General features: G+C 40.7%; 1 protein-coding gene across 1 annotated transcript in view; it reads right to left on the bottom strand.

Annotated features, from left to right (window-relative positions):
• Positions 1-8,894: 8,894 nt before the first annotated feature.
• The window catches only part of LOC118453092 (interleukin-6 receptor subunit beta-like), a 23,963-nt gene continuing 18,299 nt past the window's right edge, over positions 8,895-14,558 (bottom strand). Inside the window, exon 12 of the mRNA XM_035902278.1 lies at positions 8,895-11,729. Within this exon, the coding sequence (XP_035758171.1) occupies positions 11,244-11,729 (486 nt within the window). The 3' untranslated portion in view covers positions 8,895-11,243. The remainder of the gene's footprint in view (positions 11,730-14,558) is intronic.

Genomic DNA, 14,558 nt, shown 5'->3' with positions numbered 1-14,558 from the left:
CGTAAGCTTCCATTAGTGACCACAGTCACTTCACGGCGGTGTTTCTGGATGACAGAGAGGATTGCTGTCTGGGTTTTGAAAGAAGAAGGTAGCCCAAGACAGCTGCAGGTGGACAAAATGGGACTCCAAGCTCAAAACAGGGGTGGCTGTGATTTAGATGAATTCATCAGCGTCGATAGGTTTACGGAGGTGTGAGGGATGGGATTTTGCTTGCAAACACCTATGGCAGTACAGTATGTGAAGAATACTGGTTTTCATATTTCAGAATTAGGACTAAGAGGGGGAAAAAGCCCTTCAGCTGGAAACTAGAAAAACCTGAAGAAACCTGAGAAATGGGTGAGATGGGAGTTCTGCCTACGCATCAGTCACCCACTAACTTTTTTTGATGGCAGTTTCAGACAGATCCATCTGAACCAGCTTTATGTTAGCTGGCTAACAGCAGCGGCGTATGCACAGCTTGGATTCCGAAATGAGCTGTGGCCTCTTGAGCGTGTTTGCTCTGCCGCAGGGAAGGTGAGTTCTGCGGCCTGCAGTGTGCTCTGCATTGCTTGCTAGTGTTCTCTGGCCCAGGCGGGTCTAAGGCAGTACCTGAAATGACTTTGAATCTGCAAATCTGTTTGTTATGTGGTAGCTTCTCTGTGTTGCCCTTAGCTTGTACTGGTGTTTTGTGGTAGTTACTAGATTCAGAGATTGCTGTGATTTTCTTTCGGTCGGAGGAAGAGATACTAAGTAAAGGCTGCTTTGTATGGTACAAGTTACTGTACACTTCATACCTGTCCTCATTGCTGTGTTGTTTTTTTCACTCGTGTATGAGTTGCAAGGAGTAATGCCACAGTGATGGGCGTATCTCCTGCTTTTGGGTCTGAAGCACCTCTGCGTCTCTGTCCCTTTGTTAGTTTGTAATGAAACGAGGTTAGAGCTCAAGTATTTTAATTTTGCTAGCCATTCACTTAGAGGGGAAAAAAAGAAAACAGAAAAAAATCTTGAATTTTGTAAATACCAGTAGTGAAAATTGCATTATAATGGTAAAACAATTCTAAAGATGTGACTTCCAAACAATGACTTGCAAACTGGGGCATATTATGGGTCCTGCCTGCCACTTGGTCGTCCCTTTTGTTTTGTAGCAATCGATTGTTGCCTTTGGTGTTGCCATAATTTCAAAAGCGAGAATTGCGCTTGTTGACACAAATGCTGAGATCCGTAAATGGCTGAAACAGTGGCAATCTGAAGGGCGCATAGCTCAGAGAGATGCAGTTTTCTTGCCAGAGATTGGAGTGCAGACAGTTGAAACTTGCAGATACTGTTGTGTTATTACCTAATGAGAATCTAAAACTTAATTTTGTTTACCAGTAGGTAAACAGAAAAAGGTTTTCAGCCTGTACCTTAGGTTTATTTTTATATGTTTAAAAGTGTAATTAAAATAATATGGAAAACTAAAAGCACTCTAAAAAGGGAATTTTTTTTTTAATGTAAGAGAAACACACTTTCAATTGTGTTTAATTTTAAACTTTTAAAAGGTGTCTGCATGCAGTGTTTTTTATTTCAAATTCACGAATGCTTCTTGTATAGGTAGGTCCTATTGTAGGACCTGGGCATGTTAGTATGGGGATTTCTTCTGTACTCTTCAAGATAAAACAGCTCAATAAACTTGCCTGCCAAAACGTGGAGGCAGCTGCTGTCCCCCTAGTTTGAGGGGACACAGCTCTAATGCTTCGCTTCTGTAGTGCTTAAGGAGACAGTGCAGCTGAGGATCTAGCTGTGAACTTCACAGTGTTTTCTGAAACGGTGAACTCCTACTCTCCAAGAGGGCAAAAAAATATTTATTTTTAAAATTGTCAGGACAGTTTGATGCTTGCTAAGCTTAAGACAGGGGAACATGGAAAGCAAAAATGAGGTTTTCGCTGTTTATGCATTCTGGAAAGTTTCAGTTTACACTTTCTAAAAGTAATTTTTTTTTATTCGTTATTTGTTATTTTTTTATTCATTATTCGGGTTTTTTTATTCATTATTATTTGTAATTTTTTTATGTTAACCTAGTGCCAAATTTGACACAAGATATTTTTTGATGTACAAAGTGTGTTAAGTACTAATCTTGTTAATGAAATTATTATTCTCCCATTGAAAAGGTTACATGTGTCTTTTTTTGACCTGAAAGACTTAGCAGCAATGTTAAGAGAATCATTTTGTCTTCCTTTCATTCAGTCCTTGATGTCATTAATGAGGCTGCCAGTTAAGTAGATTTCTTGGAAGTTGTTGCTCTACTCAGTAAAGCCTGCCTTAGTGCAAAGTACTCCTGCACCGATGAGTAAATCATGGGCTGCTGAGAAATTGCTACTTCATAAATACATAATTTTCATAATAAATTAGTCAAAGGAATGCGTGATCTGCTCTGGAAACATCAAGAGAGTCATTTGACACGCACAGATCACGTCGTCCATCAGTAGATCCTTTCCGGTATTTCTCCCGCTGGTGCAGGAGCTGTGATTAATTTGTGATATGCAGCGCTGTCGCAGCCCGGATTCAGAGGTACTGCGGAGCCTCGGTACTGCTGCAGCAGCTGAAATGCTGTTTCCCTTCTCTAAGTGCAATATTTCTGGTAATGAAGTAGGATCCTCTAAGTTCAATAAACAGATAACCAAACTTGTTCCATGTTGGCAGAGTATATTTTTGCATGAATGAAGCAACTATGAAATGGTAAAGGTGAAGAAATGTCAAATGCTGTTACTATGTTGTTGTTATTTTTGTAAATAAACAATGTCCCAAAGTTTTAATGGTGTCATAAACTCACTTCCACTAAATTTGGGTGAGATGGAGCAAATGGCTGTGAAGCAATTCTATCTTTTTTTTTTGGGGGCTATATCTGCCCCAGAGAGTCAAGTGCTTTGTAACCTAAGTCTGTTGGACTGATGCTGACAAGGATATTACAAGAAAGGTGGTGAGGGGTTAGGTGATTGAATGCATCATCCCTGCTTAGTTACAGAAGAGGCTTCTGAATCCCCTGGCCGAGCAGGGGATTTTCTCCTCCAGAGAAAACTACCATAGTTCCACCGGTCCACCAGGGACAGCTTGTCACTTTTGAACAGTAAGTTAATGAGTTAATGAAAGGTGGCTGTATAGAAGTGTATGTCAAGATTCTTTTTTTTTTTTTTTTTAGAAGTAGGATCAGGAGTTCATGCAGAGCTTCTGACATTAACAGTACATATCAATTTATTGCCATGGATATTTTCATATTAAGAATCACTGGTTTCAGTGCTTAAGCTTCTCTGTTGCTTTGTATAAAGTGCAATAATCTAAATAAACAGCAGTGGTTAAGATGTGCTTCTCAACAGGCTTTAACTTGCTCAGTAGAGATCTTGTGAGTTTTGAGAGCAGTCATGTCTGTGATGAGACTTGCAGCTGGTTTAACTTCTGCTGATGAGGTGATTTAGCCAACGCATCTGTGGTCTGGATAACCATTTCACCATGCTGCTCCTCTGAATGCAAAAGCAGGGAGGAACAGATCTGAGAAATACATTGAGATGTCTTAGCAATGGTTAAAAACGGTGTATTACCTGTTTATATTATGTACTACCTAATTTCCTTAAGTAATTACTCACTAAAAAGAAATTTTTTCTTGAGGTGACTGAAAATTGACTGAAAAAGTGACAGTCTTACAAAATCAAGCTTCTTTGTGTACATGACTTGTTTTGCCTACTTGTTTTAAGAAAATGGGCAGGCACGAGTGCCAGTATTCATCTTTTGTTAAGCATGCGGCTCCAGTATCAGACCTGGGAAAGACTCTGCTGCTGCTTCTGTTTTTCTCTCCATAAACCTGACATTTCTTTCTACAGATAGAGCCTGAGGAAAACCTTTTAATTTTTATTGAAGTAATATTTTAAGGGGTTGATTCAGGTTATTTAATTTAGAAGTTTAAAGCAAATGCATTGGTCCACAAGAAATGTGAACATTGAACACATGTATAATCATCTGCTTTCCTCGGATTTGCGTCTTACTGTGCTGAGGTAACTTTTCCAAAACTACTCCTCTGCTTTGTTCAATTTTAAGGGGAGAGTCCTCTTATTTCAGTAAGACTAGCTTCATTAAAGTCTTCTGAGCTGTTAAGTACTTGTCTTTCTACTAGCTTGGCGTTTTCCTCACAAGTACGCAACTCTGGTGCATCGCAGTTGCCCTGCCTGGTCTTGTCAAGACTGGGTATCTGGTAAGGACTAGACTTGCTTGACCATGCTGTAAACCATAGTAACCCACGTTACAGATCAGCATGAAGCACAATGATCAGTATTTCTGAATGAACTATGTTACAGAATAAATAGAAAGATGTTATGAGATGGTATCGATTAACCAGGAGCAAACACGCTGGTTTGCTTTGGTGTGCCCAGTTAAACTCCTCTAGCCAGAGGAGATCTTGGGTAGAGATGTTATTAAAGAGTTTATTGGGATGCGGAGAAGAGGGGCCGGCCTCTATGAAAGATATGGACTGTATATTTATGATGTTAACTGTGTAATTTGATCTGTCCAAGTTTCATTTGTGTCAGTGAGGAGATCCTGTGATCCGTCAGAGACCCTTCGAGCTGTGACATGTTTGTTCTGTTGCATAATCTCCAGAGAGGATGGAAGATGACCGCTGCACGCTTATGGTGTGGGCCTGGGAGGGCTGGAGATGGCTTTGTAGTGCCATTTCTCAGGTGATGGGGCACACAGTAAGTCACTGAAATACTCTGTTCTTCGCCCTTCTAATTTTACAACCAGACTTACAATACTTGTTTTGTTCAACCAAAGCGTGGCAATGCTGAACTTACTAGTTTAAAGTATACTTCAGAATCTTTTGATGGAAGAAGTTGTTAGACCTGGGTCATTGCACTGTACTGAATGTATTAGAAATGGGCATTTACTGTGCTTTTCTGGCGAGGCAAAAAATGATAGCCAAGTGTTGCATAAGTTAGTTCATTCTGATAAATCAGAGTCCCTTTGATCATTTTTACCTGGGGTAATTTATAGCTCTAAGGACTGCAGTAGTTCAGTAGATGATAATAAAACATAGAAATTCTGCTCCTTTTATTTAAGAACTTTCTTTTCTTCTGTCAGATGCGTAACTATTCCAGTAGTAGCTCATAACTGCAATTGGGAAGAGTAGTATATCCCTTTTGAAGTCATCAAGTTTCATGGCTTCTGTCTCATCCTCTGCCTATAAGGCTTTTTTGCCTTTGTACTCTTTACAGAGAGGGACAAATAGAGATCTATAAAGAACATAAAGGCAAAAATTGTTATTCCATTCAGCCTTCCAGATCATAGTTCTCAAGAGCTTTATAAAAGCAGTCAAGCATCATTCCTGTCCCTTGCCTTCCCCAAATTTAGAACAGCATAAAGGGGTGAGTAACTGTCCAAGCCCGCTGGTTCCACTGTTGATTCATTTTCTGACTTACAGGCACACACATGAGATGTAAAATGCCTAGCATTAGCGATCAGACATCTCTGGCTGTGGCAGTGTGACTGTTTATGCCATGTGAACTGTTGCTGCTGCTTGGTGCTTAGCTAATGGGAAGCTGTGACAATGTTTGGGTACAGGAGGGGTCTTGGGTTTGGGGGTGAGTGGTGAGAACTGTGTATGATTCCGTCTCCCCGTTCCTTTTTGTCTTATGAAGGTGTGAACGTGTGTGCTATGAGCTACGAAATGAGGCAGCTTTGAGTGGAAGACCGGATGTGTAAACCATGAAGGGTTAATGGCTGCACTGGTGGAGGAGGACTGCATGCTTGGGAGTGGGTTGGTGGCAATGTCAGACAGAGGAAGGAAAGCAGTTCACAAGGAGGCCCTGCTGTTAGATGGGAACAGAGGCAGGATGCTGATTTGGGGCTTGCACAGAAACTTGGCTTTACCACTGTGATTCGACAGCCTTTCAGAGCAGCTTTGCAGAAAGCCCATGCTGTTACTCCTTTTGGATCGCTGTGCTGCTGTTGGCAATATACCCTCCCCTCTCCAGCACAATACCCTGAGCCCATGGACAGAAACCTTCTTTTTCTAACAGGGTTCTGTGTATCACTTACGAAGATTCCGCAAATCGAGGTCTGGGATTTGCTGTAGCAATACCTTGTTTTGAAAATGTTGCCCTTCATTGCTGCAAACACAGGCTGGCTGAATGTCCTGAGAGAGAGAAATCTTCGAGAAAGGTTCAAGCCCCTTAAGGCTGGTTGAGGGAATTACGGGGGAGGAACTGAAATGTTCAAGCCAGAATCTGTCCTGGAATTTCAAATAGTACAGGTGTGACAGTTGGTGTAGGAAAAGCATCTTCTTCAAGAAGTTACGCTGTGCTGCACGGCAGTACAAAATTCGACGTTAGAGCACCCCCTCTTGAGGTACAGCAGTAACGTCTCGGAGACTGCTCGAACGACTGCGTATTTAGACATACAGGGTGCTCCAGGCTTTGCTGCAAGCCTGCTGCAAAGCAACACTATTTTTAGTACCCTAGCACTGCTATTTTCAGTACCCTGATGCAGTAGCAATCTGCTGAAATGCACTGGAACGTGATGTACCTATTTATACATAAATAGGAGATGCTCCCCCTGCGGCTTTGAGGGCCTTTTCAGTCAGATCCTGAAACAGCTTCATTTTGACTTTGTGGACGTGCCTGGTTCATTGCCTGGTGCCTCAGACCAGCACCAGGGGACTGAGGCTGATGTGTGTTGGAGGCTTGCATTTGATTATGTGCAGCTAATTAGCTGATGAAATGTATTTGAACTGTTTCTTGGGGGGGGGTGGGGGGGTGGGGTGGGGAGGAGGTAATTTAAAGAGCTGGGGAGCAGGAAGATGCTTTTGTCTAATCTAAACTAAGATGAAATGAAGTCAGTCTGAACTTTGTAGTCCCTACTCAGTCTATGACTGCAGTGCGAGCTTTCCCCGCGTGGAACAGAGGTGGGCACTGGAAGGCTGGATTCTGCTGATGCAGCATTAGGCAGGGCATTGCGGTGCCAGTATGCAGTACTGGGCCTCCCAGGCAGCATGGCTGGTTCCAGGCCCAAGACGTACTGGGACTGCTGGAATGACAGACAATGCAAGTGTAGGGTATAAGGAAAAATAAACAGCACCTCTTCCATTTTGTTCCTAGGGCTTGGAGCTCTGTCAAGTCAACTTGTTCTCTGCATCCAAACCCTCCCTTTTGTTCCTTGAAGCTTTCCAATAACCAACCAGTATTAAAAAAAAACAAAACCAAAAACAAAAAATCAAAACACAACTGTCCTTAGAAGTTGAAAAAGCAGTATTCTGTCACACTTGTAACTGGTTCTCTAGTGCTGCTTCTTCATGTGCTAGGGTCAGCACACCTTTTCATCAGATGGAGAACAAAAACTGAGTCACGGTATTGCAGACAAAATAGATTGATTATTTGCCAATAAAATATTTGATGGACACAAGATTTAAAATCACTGCAACCTTGCAACTTCAAATACACACATGTGGAAAGAGAGGGGAGAAATCCTGATGCTCAAAGAAATGTAAGAGTAAGAAACAATCTTACAGCAAATGGCATCAGTTGTATAATGGGTTTGTGAGTACACACATAATCCTTTCTGGAACTGCAGACTCATCGATGAGTCCAATGGGGATATGCCTTATACATAGTGAATATATATGTAGAGAGAGTATATATATAGTATACTGCCATAGCTTCACTTTTCTTATTTATGTTTTGAGAAATCCCAAGGGTCTTCTGACCAAGGTTGAATGAACACTGAAATAGGGTGAATAGAATGATGCAGTAGCACTGGCAGGACATTGGTCCCAACCAGCGTAACCAGAGCTAACAGATTAGAACTGCAGTGGAACTGTGTGCTATTGCTTTTTAGCTATGAGGTGCTAACCCATGCTACAATACAGCCTGTGCCTAGACAAATGGCTCATCTGTGTATGCAGTATGGGCACTGGCAAGTCCAACTGGTTTGACACAGAATGACACAGGTAGCCTCCTTTCCATGAAGTGCTTTGTTATTTTCCAATTTTTGTAGCAGTAACTGGGGTTGACTCAGACTGATGGGATGCCCCTGTGCTCTTTGCTTTCAGGAGGTCTCTGCTCCAGTGCAGGTGCCATTGTGCCATAAAGGTGGCTTTTAAGGTTGCCAAAGTACCCCCCAAAGGCTTAGGTTTTTAGGGGATTTGTAGATATCTTTTAGTTATCATTATTCTATTTGGTAGTTAATACACAGTGAAAAAAACACCTCTGGAATATTGTGGTTGCTGCAATCTCCTGTTCCAGGCTGAGTAAGCTGTTAATCTTGTCTCTGAAACGTGTCCATACTAGACTGAAGTATGCACGAAAAGACATCTACTCTGGATACCAGAAAAAAATAGTTAAGTACTAACTTTGCTTTGTACATGTTTTTAGAGGACATATTTGAGATTGAATATTACATTTCTTTCTCTCTAAAGCACTGTATCCCTGCAGTATAATACCCCATGCTATAAATCACTATGCTTTTTGTGCCTCCAGGCCTACAGTTAAGTGTCTAAGCTTTTACAATGTCTAAATTCTCACTAATGCTAACCGTGGTCATCTAGAGCTATGTTGACTGGGAAAAGAAAAGAATACATTAAAAAATGCCTTGGCTTTTATGGTCCTGAGCCTTAATATTTACAATTTCACTCTTAACGTATCATATACCGAAGCTAAGAATACTGAAGCTAAGAACACTACTGAAACCACTAGAGCAGTACTGTAGCACATGAAGTATCTCACACATCTATTAGCAGAGGTAGGCTTCTGCCGTGATTACACATCTGTACACGCACACACTTCTTTTAAACTGCCTGATGAGGTCAAGCAGTTGGACTAGATGATCATTGTAGGTCCCGTCCAACTGAACTAAACATCCCCATAAAAGAACCAACCAAAAAAAAAAAAACCCACAAAAACCTAGTTGCCCCAATCTGAAGACCTGAGCACTATGTGTCTCCTAGTCCTGTGTTCCTGAGTAGGTACATTATTCCACCAAAGCCTCTGTTTTGGCTGGATAAAAACTGTTTAGCACGTGTGCTCTTCTATTTCTCTCCACATAGAAGGTTCTTTGCTCTCGAAGGCTATATCATGGTGGGATGATTCATATCTAATCTCCATACCAGGATTTTTCATGTATGTCTCATTCTCCCAAATGTACAATTTACAGCCATTATACAAATACTGTGTGTGGTATTGCTCTAATGAGATCAATTAAGAATTACATATACTGTGAGCTTTGTAACTGCAAGTGGAACACATCCATCCCTTCTATTTGAGGGAACTAGGTCCATGTGCACTTCTAGGGAAATTCTCCTGGCCTGATAAATGGATTTCCTTTACCAAGGTGTCAGGCAATGGCTAATACCAGGGAGGCAATACTCCACCAGGTGAGAAGCCCAGTCTTTTCAGTTTCATGCATGAAGGCTGCTTCATATACTGGAACTGCTCACAAGCCATTGGTTTGATTCTGCTTACCTACTTTATATGTAACATAATAATATGCACTGGTTTAGTAGGTGCAGAGTAAGAAAAAAATTAATTCAGTGTTCACAGGGGTAAGTTACTGATGGTACCAGCTGCACCAGGAAAATAACTTGCTCTGACCAGAAATGAAAGAAATGTTATAGGTAAGGAGCATGGGTATTTCTTACATTTGGGAAATTAGGCTCTGTTCACAGGACTACTTGATAATGACTGCATATCATTTGACGACTTCATTGTCCACAACAGCTTTTCATTTCAGCCCCTCTACTGGATATTGCAAGTACCGACAGCTCCGCTAATAGCAGGATCATTTGTGTTCTCCTAAATTCAGTCACCTGAATAAAGTTAAAAAAGAAGAAAGATATTTAAAACACTGCTCAAACCTTTGCAGTGGTCTGGGCAGTGCTTCTGTTACCCCTTCTTTCTATGAGGAGAGGTAACAAGGGTGAGTGGTAACAGGTACATTGCTTTGTGGCAAAACAATGCATTTTAAGTGCTGAGAAAAAACAATGCGAAACCCACAGTGAAATATGGGTTGGTTCCCACCAGTCCTAACAGACATAGACAGATATAAATAAAGGGAGAGTGAATATAAATAAGGAAAATGAATAAAACAGGTTTTGTCATGGGCCCTCACTAAATCAGTCAAGTGCCTAATATGCATGGAAGTACTTGTCTGCATGTGAATCGTCCTTCACTTTTAATGAGAGAAATTTAAAAGATTTCTGTCTAGAAAGCCTCTGGTCCTTAGAGTACAGTTGATCAATTTCTCCACAAAATAATTTTAATAAAATGCTCCATAAACTAGAAATGACAACAATAAACTGGGTCTTCTACAATAGCTGCAAACCATTAATGCCTACAGAGACCATGAGTGAGAAGCTGTTGTAAGCTGAAAAACCAGTTCAGGCGCCTTGCATCACGGAGATACATGATGGAGTCACATAGACAGCATATCAAGGAAGACCCTTCTACCCCTATATTCCAATGACTTCTCCTCTATGCAAGCTTTGGAGGGACAACTAACTGAAGTATCTATTCAGCTCTTGTTCAACAGATATTGTCACTGCATGCAGTGTGAAAGTGAATCTGCAGCTACATCCCAGAACAGAACATGAGGGGATTTCTGTGTCTGTGTAGATAAATGTAGGAAGAAATAGCCATAATTTAATGCAAGTAAAAACTCCAATATTACTAATAATACTTATTATCATCTTCATGTATGCAGTGCTATTCATCTACAATAAAGGTGTAAAACACTTAACAGTGCTTTACATAGATGGATAAGCATCATTTTCTATTCCTAAATTCAAGGCTTTTCACTCTTTTTTTTTGGCCAGCTTTGACCAACGGGAGAGCCTCTTTGGAGTGGTAGACACTTTTGCTGGAATTTTTACTGAAGAACTTACAAGATCTGACAATCAGGTCTTAGACTGGTCACAGTGACTAGAGAGCTCTCCTGATGACTAGAACAACACTGTGCTTAGAGTGGAAGCCTTGAAATGGCTTCCTGAGTGCCCTGGGACTAAGCACCTACCAAGAGTTTTTCATACAGTTCCCTGAAAGTTTTGGCTATGTAAAGACAGTAGGACTTTCCACAGAATGGCTGTGGTGAAGTAGCTAATCTAATTATAGAACCAATCTGTTTCACAAAGGAAGCTTATTGAAGTTGAGACTAACTATTGTCACCAGCTCACTGTCCTATATGGTCCTAATGGCTTCATTCATGCATCAGAGTTTTGGAACTTAATTTATCATATGGGAAATTATGAATACGCTTCAGTTTGAATTGACTTGTTCCATCAAAGTTGGTCCAGATGGCAAAAATACTACCTGGCTTTGTTTGAGGTAGTCCTGGGGAGCAAATAAAACCTTATGCTCAGTTTGTGCTGGCTTACGGCTTAGTTCCATTTCCAGATGAGGATGAGAAGCTCTTGCAGGCAGCTTCACTGTCAGATTCATCAGGGCTTTCTGGCTGAATTCCATGCTGGTGTAGTCACCCAAGAGTGGTACTGTAATGGAAATGATTCCTTCTTCTTCACTCGTAACCACGTCTTCAGGGATTTCTTCATGTCTTAGGCTTATGTCTGTGTTATTCCTTGGTTCTTTTGACTGGCAAGCGTCATAATTGCTGTCTTCTCTACCATCTGTAAAGATGTCTAGCTTCAAGGGAGCCTTTGACTCATGCTCTATGACATAAAGGCTGGTGGTATCATTGTCTGACAGGGCCTGAAGCAGTGACCTTGAAACAGATTTCCAATTAGTCTGCAAGAAAAAGCAAGGAAAAAGAGTAATTTTAGTATCATACTTTTGCAAAGTGCAACTGGCAATTTACTGAAATAATTAACAAAATAACAAAGCCAGGAGACAGGCAGCCTGGTCCTGCCTGTGAATGCTAACCCATTTTATTTAAATCTTCATTGGTTTTAGAAACATGAATGAAAATATATATTTCCTTAATTCAGAGGACCATTGTCTCCTCTCCCATAGTATTTAAACAAAGTTTTTCTTGCTTTTATGTGTGGTTGGGTCAAAATGTAGTGGTGGTAAATTGTAGTGGTGATAAAATGTAGTCGTGATAAAATGTAGGCTTCATGATGTGCTATTCTGAGACCTAAAACTTTGAAAAAGTTTAACAAATGTGCTACTATAAAAAGGCAGCAGCTTGAATTGAACAGCAGCCAAACAACCTTTAGCTATCAGCTGCTGCAAGCAGTTTGTTATTCATCTTAATTGCCATGTTGTGATCCAAGTATACCATGGGTTACAAGTTTTTGCAAATTCTGGGTGATTAAATGGAGAACAGGTTGTAACACCAAGCATCCTTCTTTTCCACTTAGATTGTTCTGCTGGGCTGGCCAATTTCGCCATATTTGGCTCTTTTGCAAGAAATAAGTAAGTATTGTTTTTTCATTTTCTTTCTTCTTTGAATTTGTGTTCTGACTTGGAAATGAGTATGATGTTCTTTGAAATCTCATCAATCCTGCATAAAATACCTCTATTTTTCTATTGTAATGGGAGGAGTAGGCAGCTCTGCATGGTCAGCTTTTGCCTTGTTTTGAGTAAAGACCTGTGATACATGTACCTCCAGTATCATATTTATTATGAACAGCAGCCCAAACTCTGCACCTACCAAATCTAAAATAAGCTCTAGGTGAGCTTCTCTCTGAAAGAGGCACTAATAGGTGAAGAAGAAGCATCATCTTTGAAGAATCTTGTCTAAATGTGAAGAACAGGACACTGATGGGGTGGCCGGCTGGCCATTTTAGTTTCCATAGTTTATTTTCCTGACCTCTGTGTGCTGACTGAATTCAGAGTGTCTCCAGTTCCTCCTGCTGCTTCATACCATGGGATGAACCTTAGGTTGCAATAAAGAATGCTCTGTCTGAATTTAAAGTACAAATTCTCTTGCCACCTATCTGTGGACTATATATATGTTTCTGTCAAAAGCTGCTACATTGCTCAACTAACTTGATGGGGTTCAGTCTTGAAACATCCTACAAAAAGAATAAATATACAGAATACAGTAAGATTTACTCCCTGCTTCCATTTTACAATGCTCATTTGGGGAATACCTTTCTCCACATTTCATGAACTGTTCATAATCCCAGATTACTTCTAGGCAGTATATCTGGTAACTGCTTTATTGTGTTGCGTCCTCACACACATCTTTTTCTGCTTTCCCCAAACCCCTTGTCTGATATCTGTTATTTCTGTTTCTGCCATGCTATCAACATTGCAGTATTGCTCTACCAGACTCAGCTAATACAGGCTTAATTTCCTTTTACAGTTGCTTCGCCTCTGCAGAAACAGTTAAATGCATTTTAAATAGGTATATTTACCTTTTAAAATATTTACATCAATGTGGTATTCTGGTTCATAAAACCTGTTTGTCTCAGCCTCAATGTATTCCACCTGCACCTTTTCACAATGACAAATTACTCTTTGAACCTGTTAGGTTATTTTGGCTGATAGTTCTTACTCCTTTCTTGCTGAATTTCTACTCTACTGCACCTAAGCTTATTATTTCATCAAAACAGCTTCAGGTCTTGCGCTTTCTTTAAGGCAGAAATTCTCTAAATGCTGAATATACTAGATTCCTTTTTTGCCTTTGAGGAGCCTCACTTCAAGCACATATTGAATCTCCAGACCTCCCACTTTCTAAATGGATGGTAGAGAAGCAGCAAGAGGATTAGGTGGAGTTATTTTTACTGGAGTGGTCAGTGAGGGACAGCTGAACCCCAGCACTGAGTACTGGAAGTTGCCTGGTGTTCGTAAGCAGATCAATTTCTTTAGCTGAACAAAACAGTGAAACGGCAATCTTCTAACAGCATCACTTTTGAACATCTGACTTTGTACAGCTGTACATTTGTACATCTGATCCTCCTTTGTTCAGCATTATCTGGCTCTGGCAACATTGCTATCTGATACTACCTCTGAGCTCATCAATTCTTTATCTACATTTAGGTGGAAGAAAGGAAGAAAGCAAGCAATGAACTCCTGATCTGGAATATGAAAGTTCATACTTGCTCTGTTGAAGGAAGAAATTATGATGTTCAGCAAAACCTTTCATTATCAGCAGCCTTTCAGGGTCTTCTGAAATTTTGTTGCTGATGATTTCATTCTGTCCTAGATTTGGACAGCATCTGGCTTGTAGATACCTTCCAGCTTCTGCCTCATCTTTGGCTAAATAGAAGCCCACTTTGTTAAAGCTCACAAGTTGTCTTGGGAAACTAGATCTAGGAGTGCCAAATTAAGTTCAGGTCTGCCAGAAAAATCAAAAAGGAAAGCAGTACAAGTTCCTGCTCCAAAAACATAAGGGTTGGTGGTGTGAGAATTGGGAGATAAGCGGAGGTGTCCTAGAAGGACTTTAGTATCAGGTGTCAGCAAAACTGGAGCAGAAAATTGTTTAAGAAGAGGGAGGTAAGGAGAGGAAGATGCAAGTAACTCCGCTAATAGGCAAAAGTGAATAACACAGTCTCCAGCAGTCTCCTTCTAACAGCTGATTTCCAGGCACTTCTTCAGTCCTGAAATTTTGGTATCCTCACCAAAGCATATAGGAAAGCCATGGGCAAGATTTGAACATGCTGCTGA

Source organism: Egretta garzetta, unplaced genomic scaffold (genome assembly GCF_000687185.1).
Source record: "Egretta garzetta isolate BGI_Z169 unplaced genomic scaffold, ASM68718v1 scaffold439, whole genome shotgun sequence".
Taxonomy (NCBI): domain Eukaryota; kingdom Metazoa; phylum Chordata; class Aves; order Pelecaniformes; family Ardeidae; genus Egretta; species Egretta garzetta.
The sequence above is the reverse complement of the archived record's forward strand: the minus strand, read 5'-3'. Positions and strand labels throughout refer to the sequence as shown.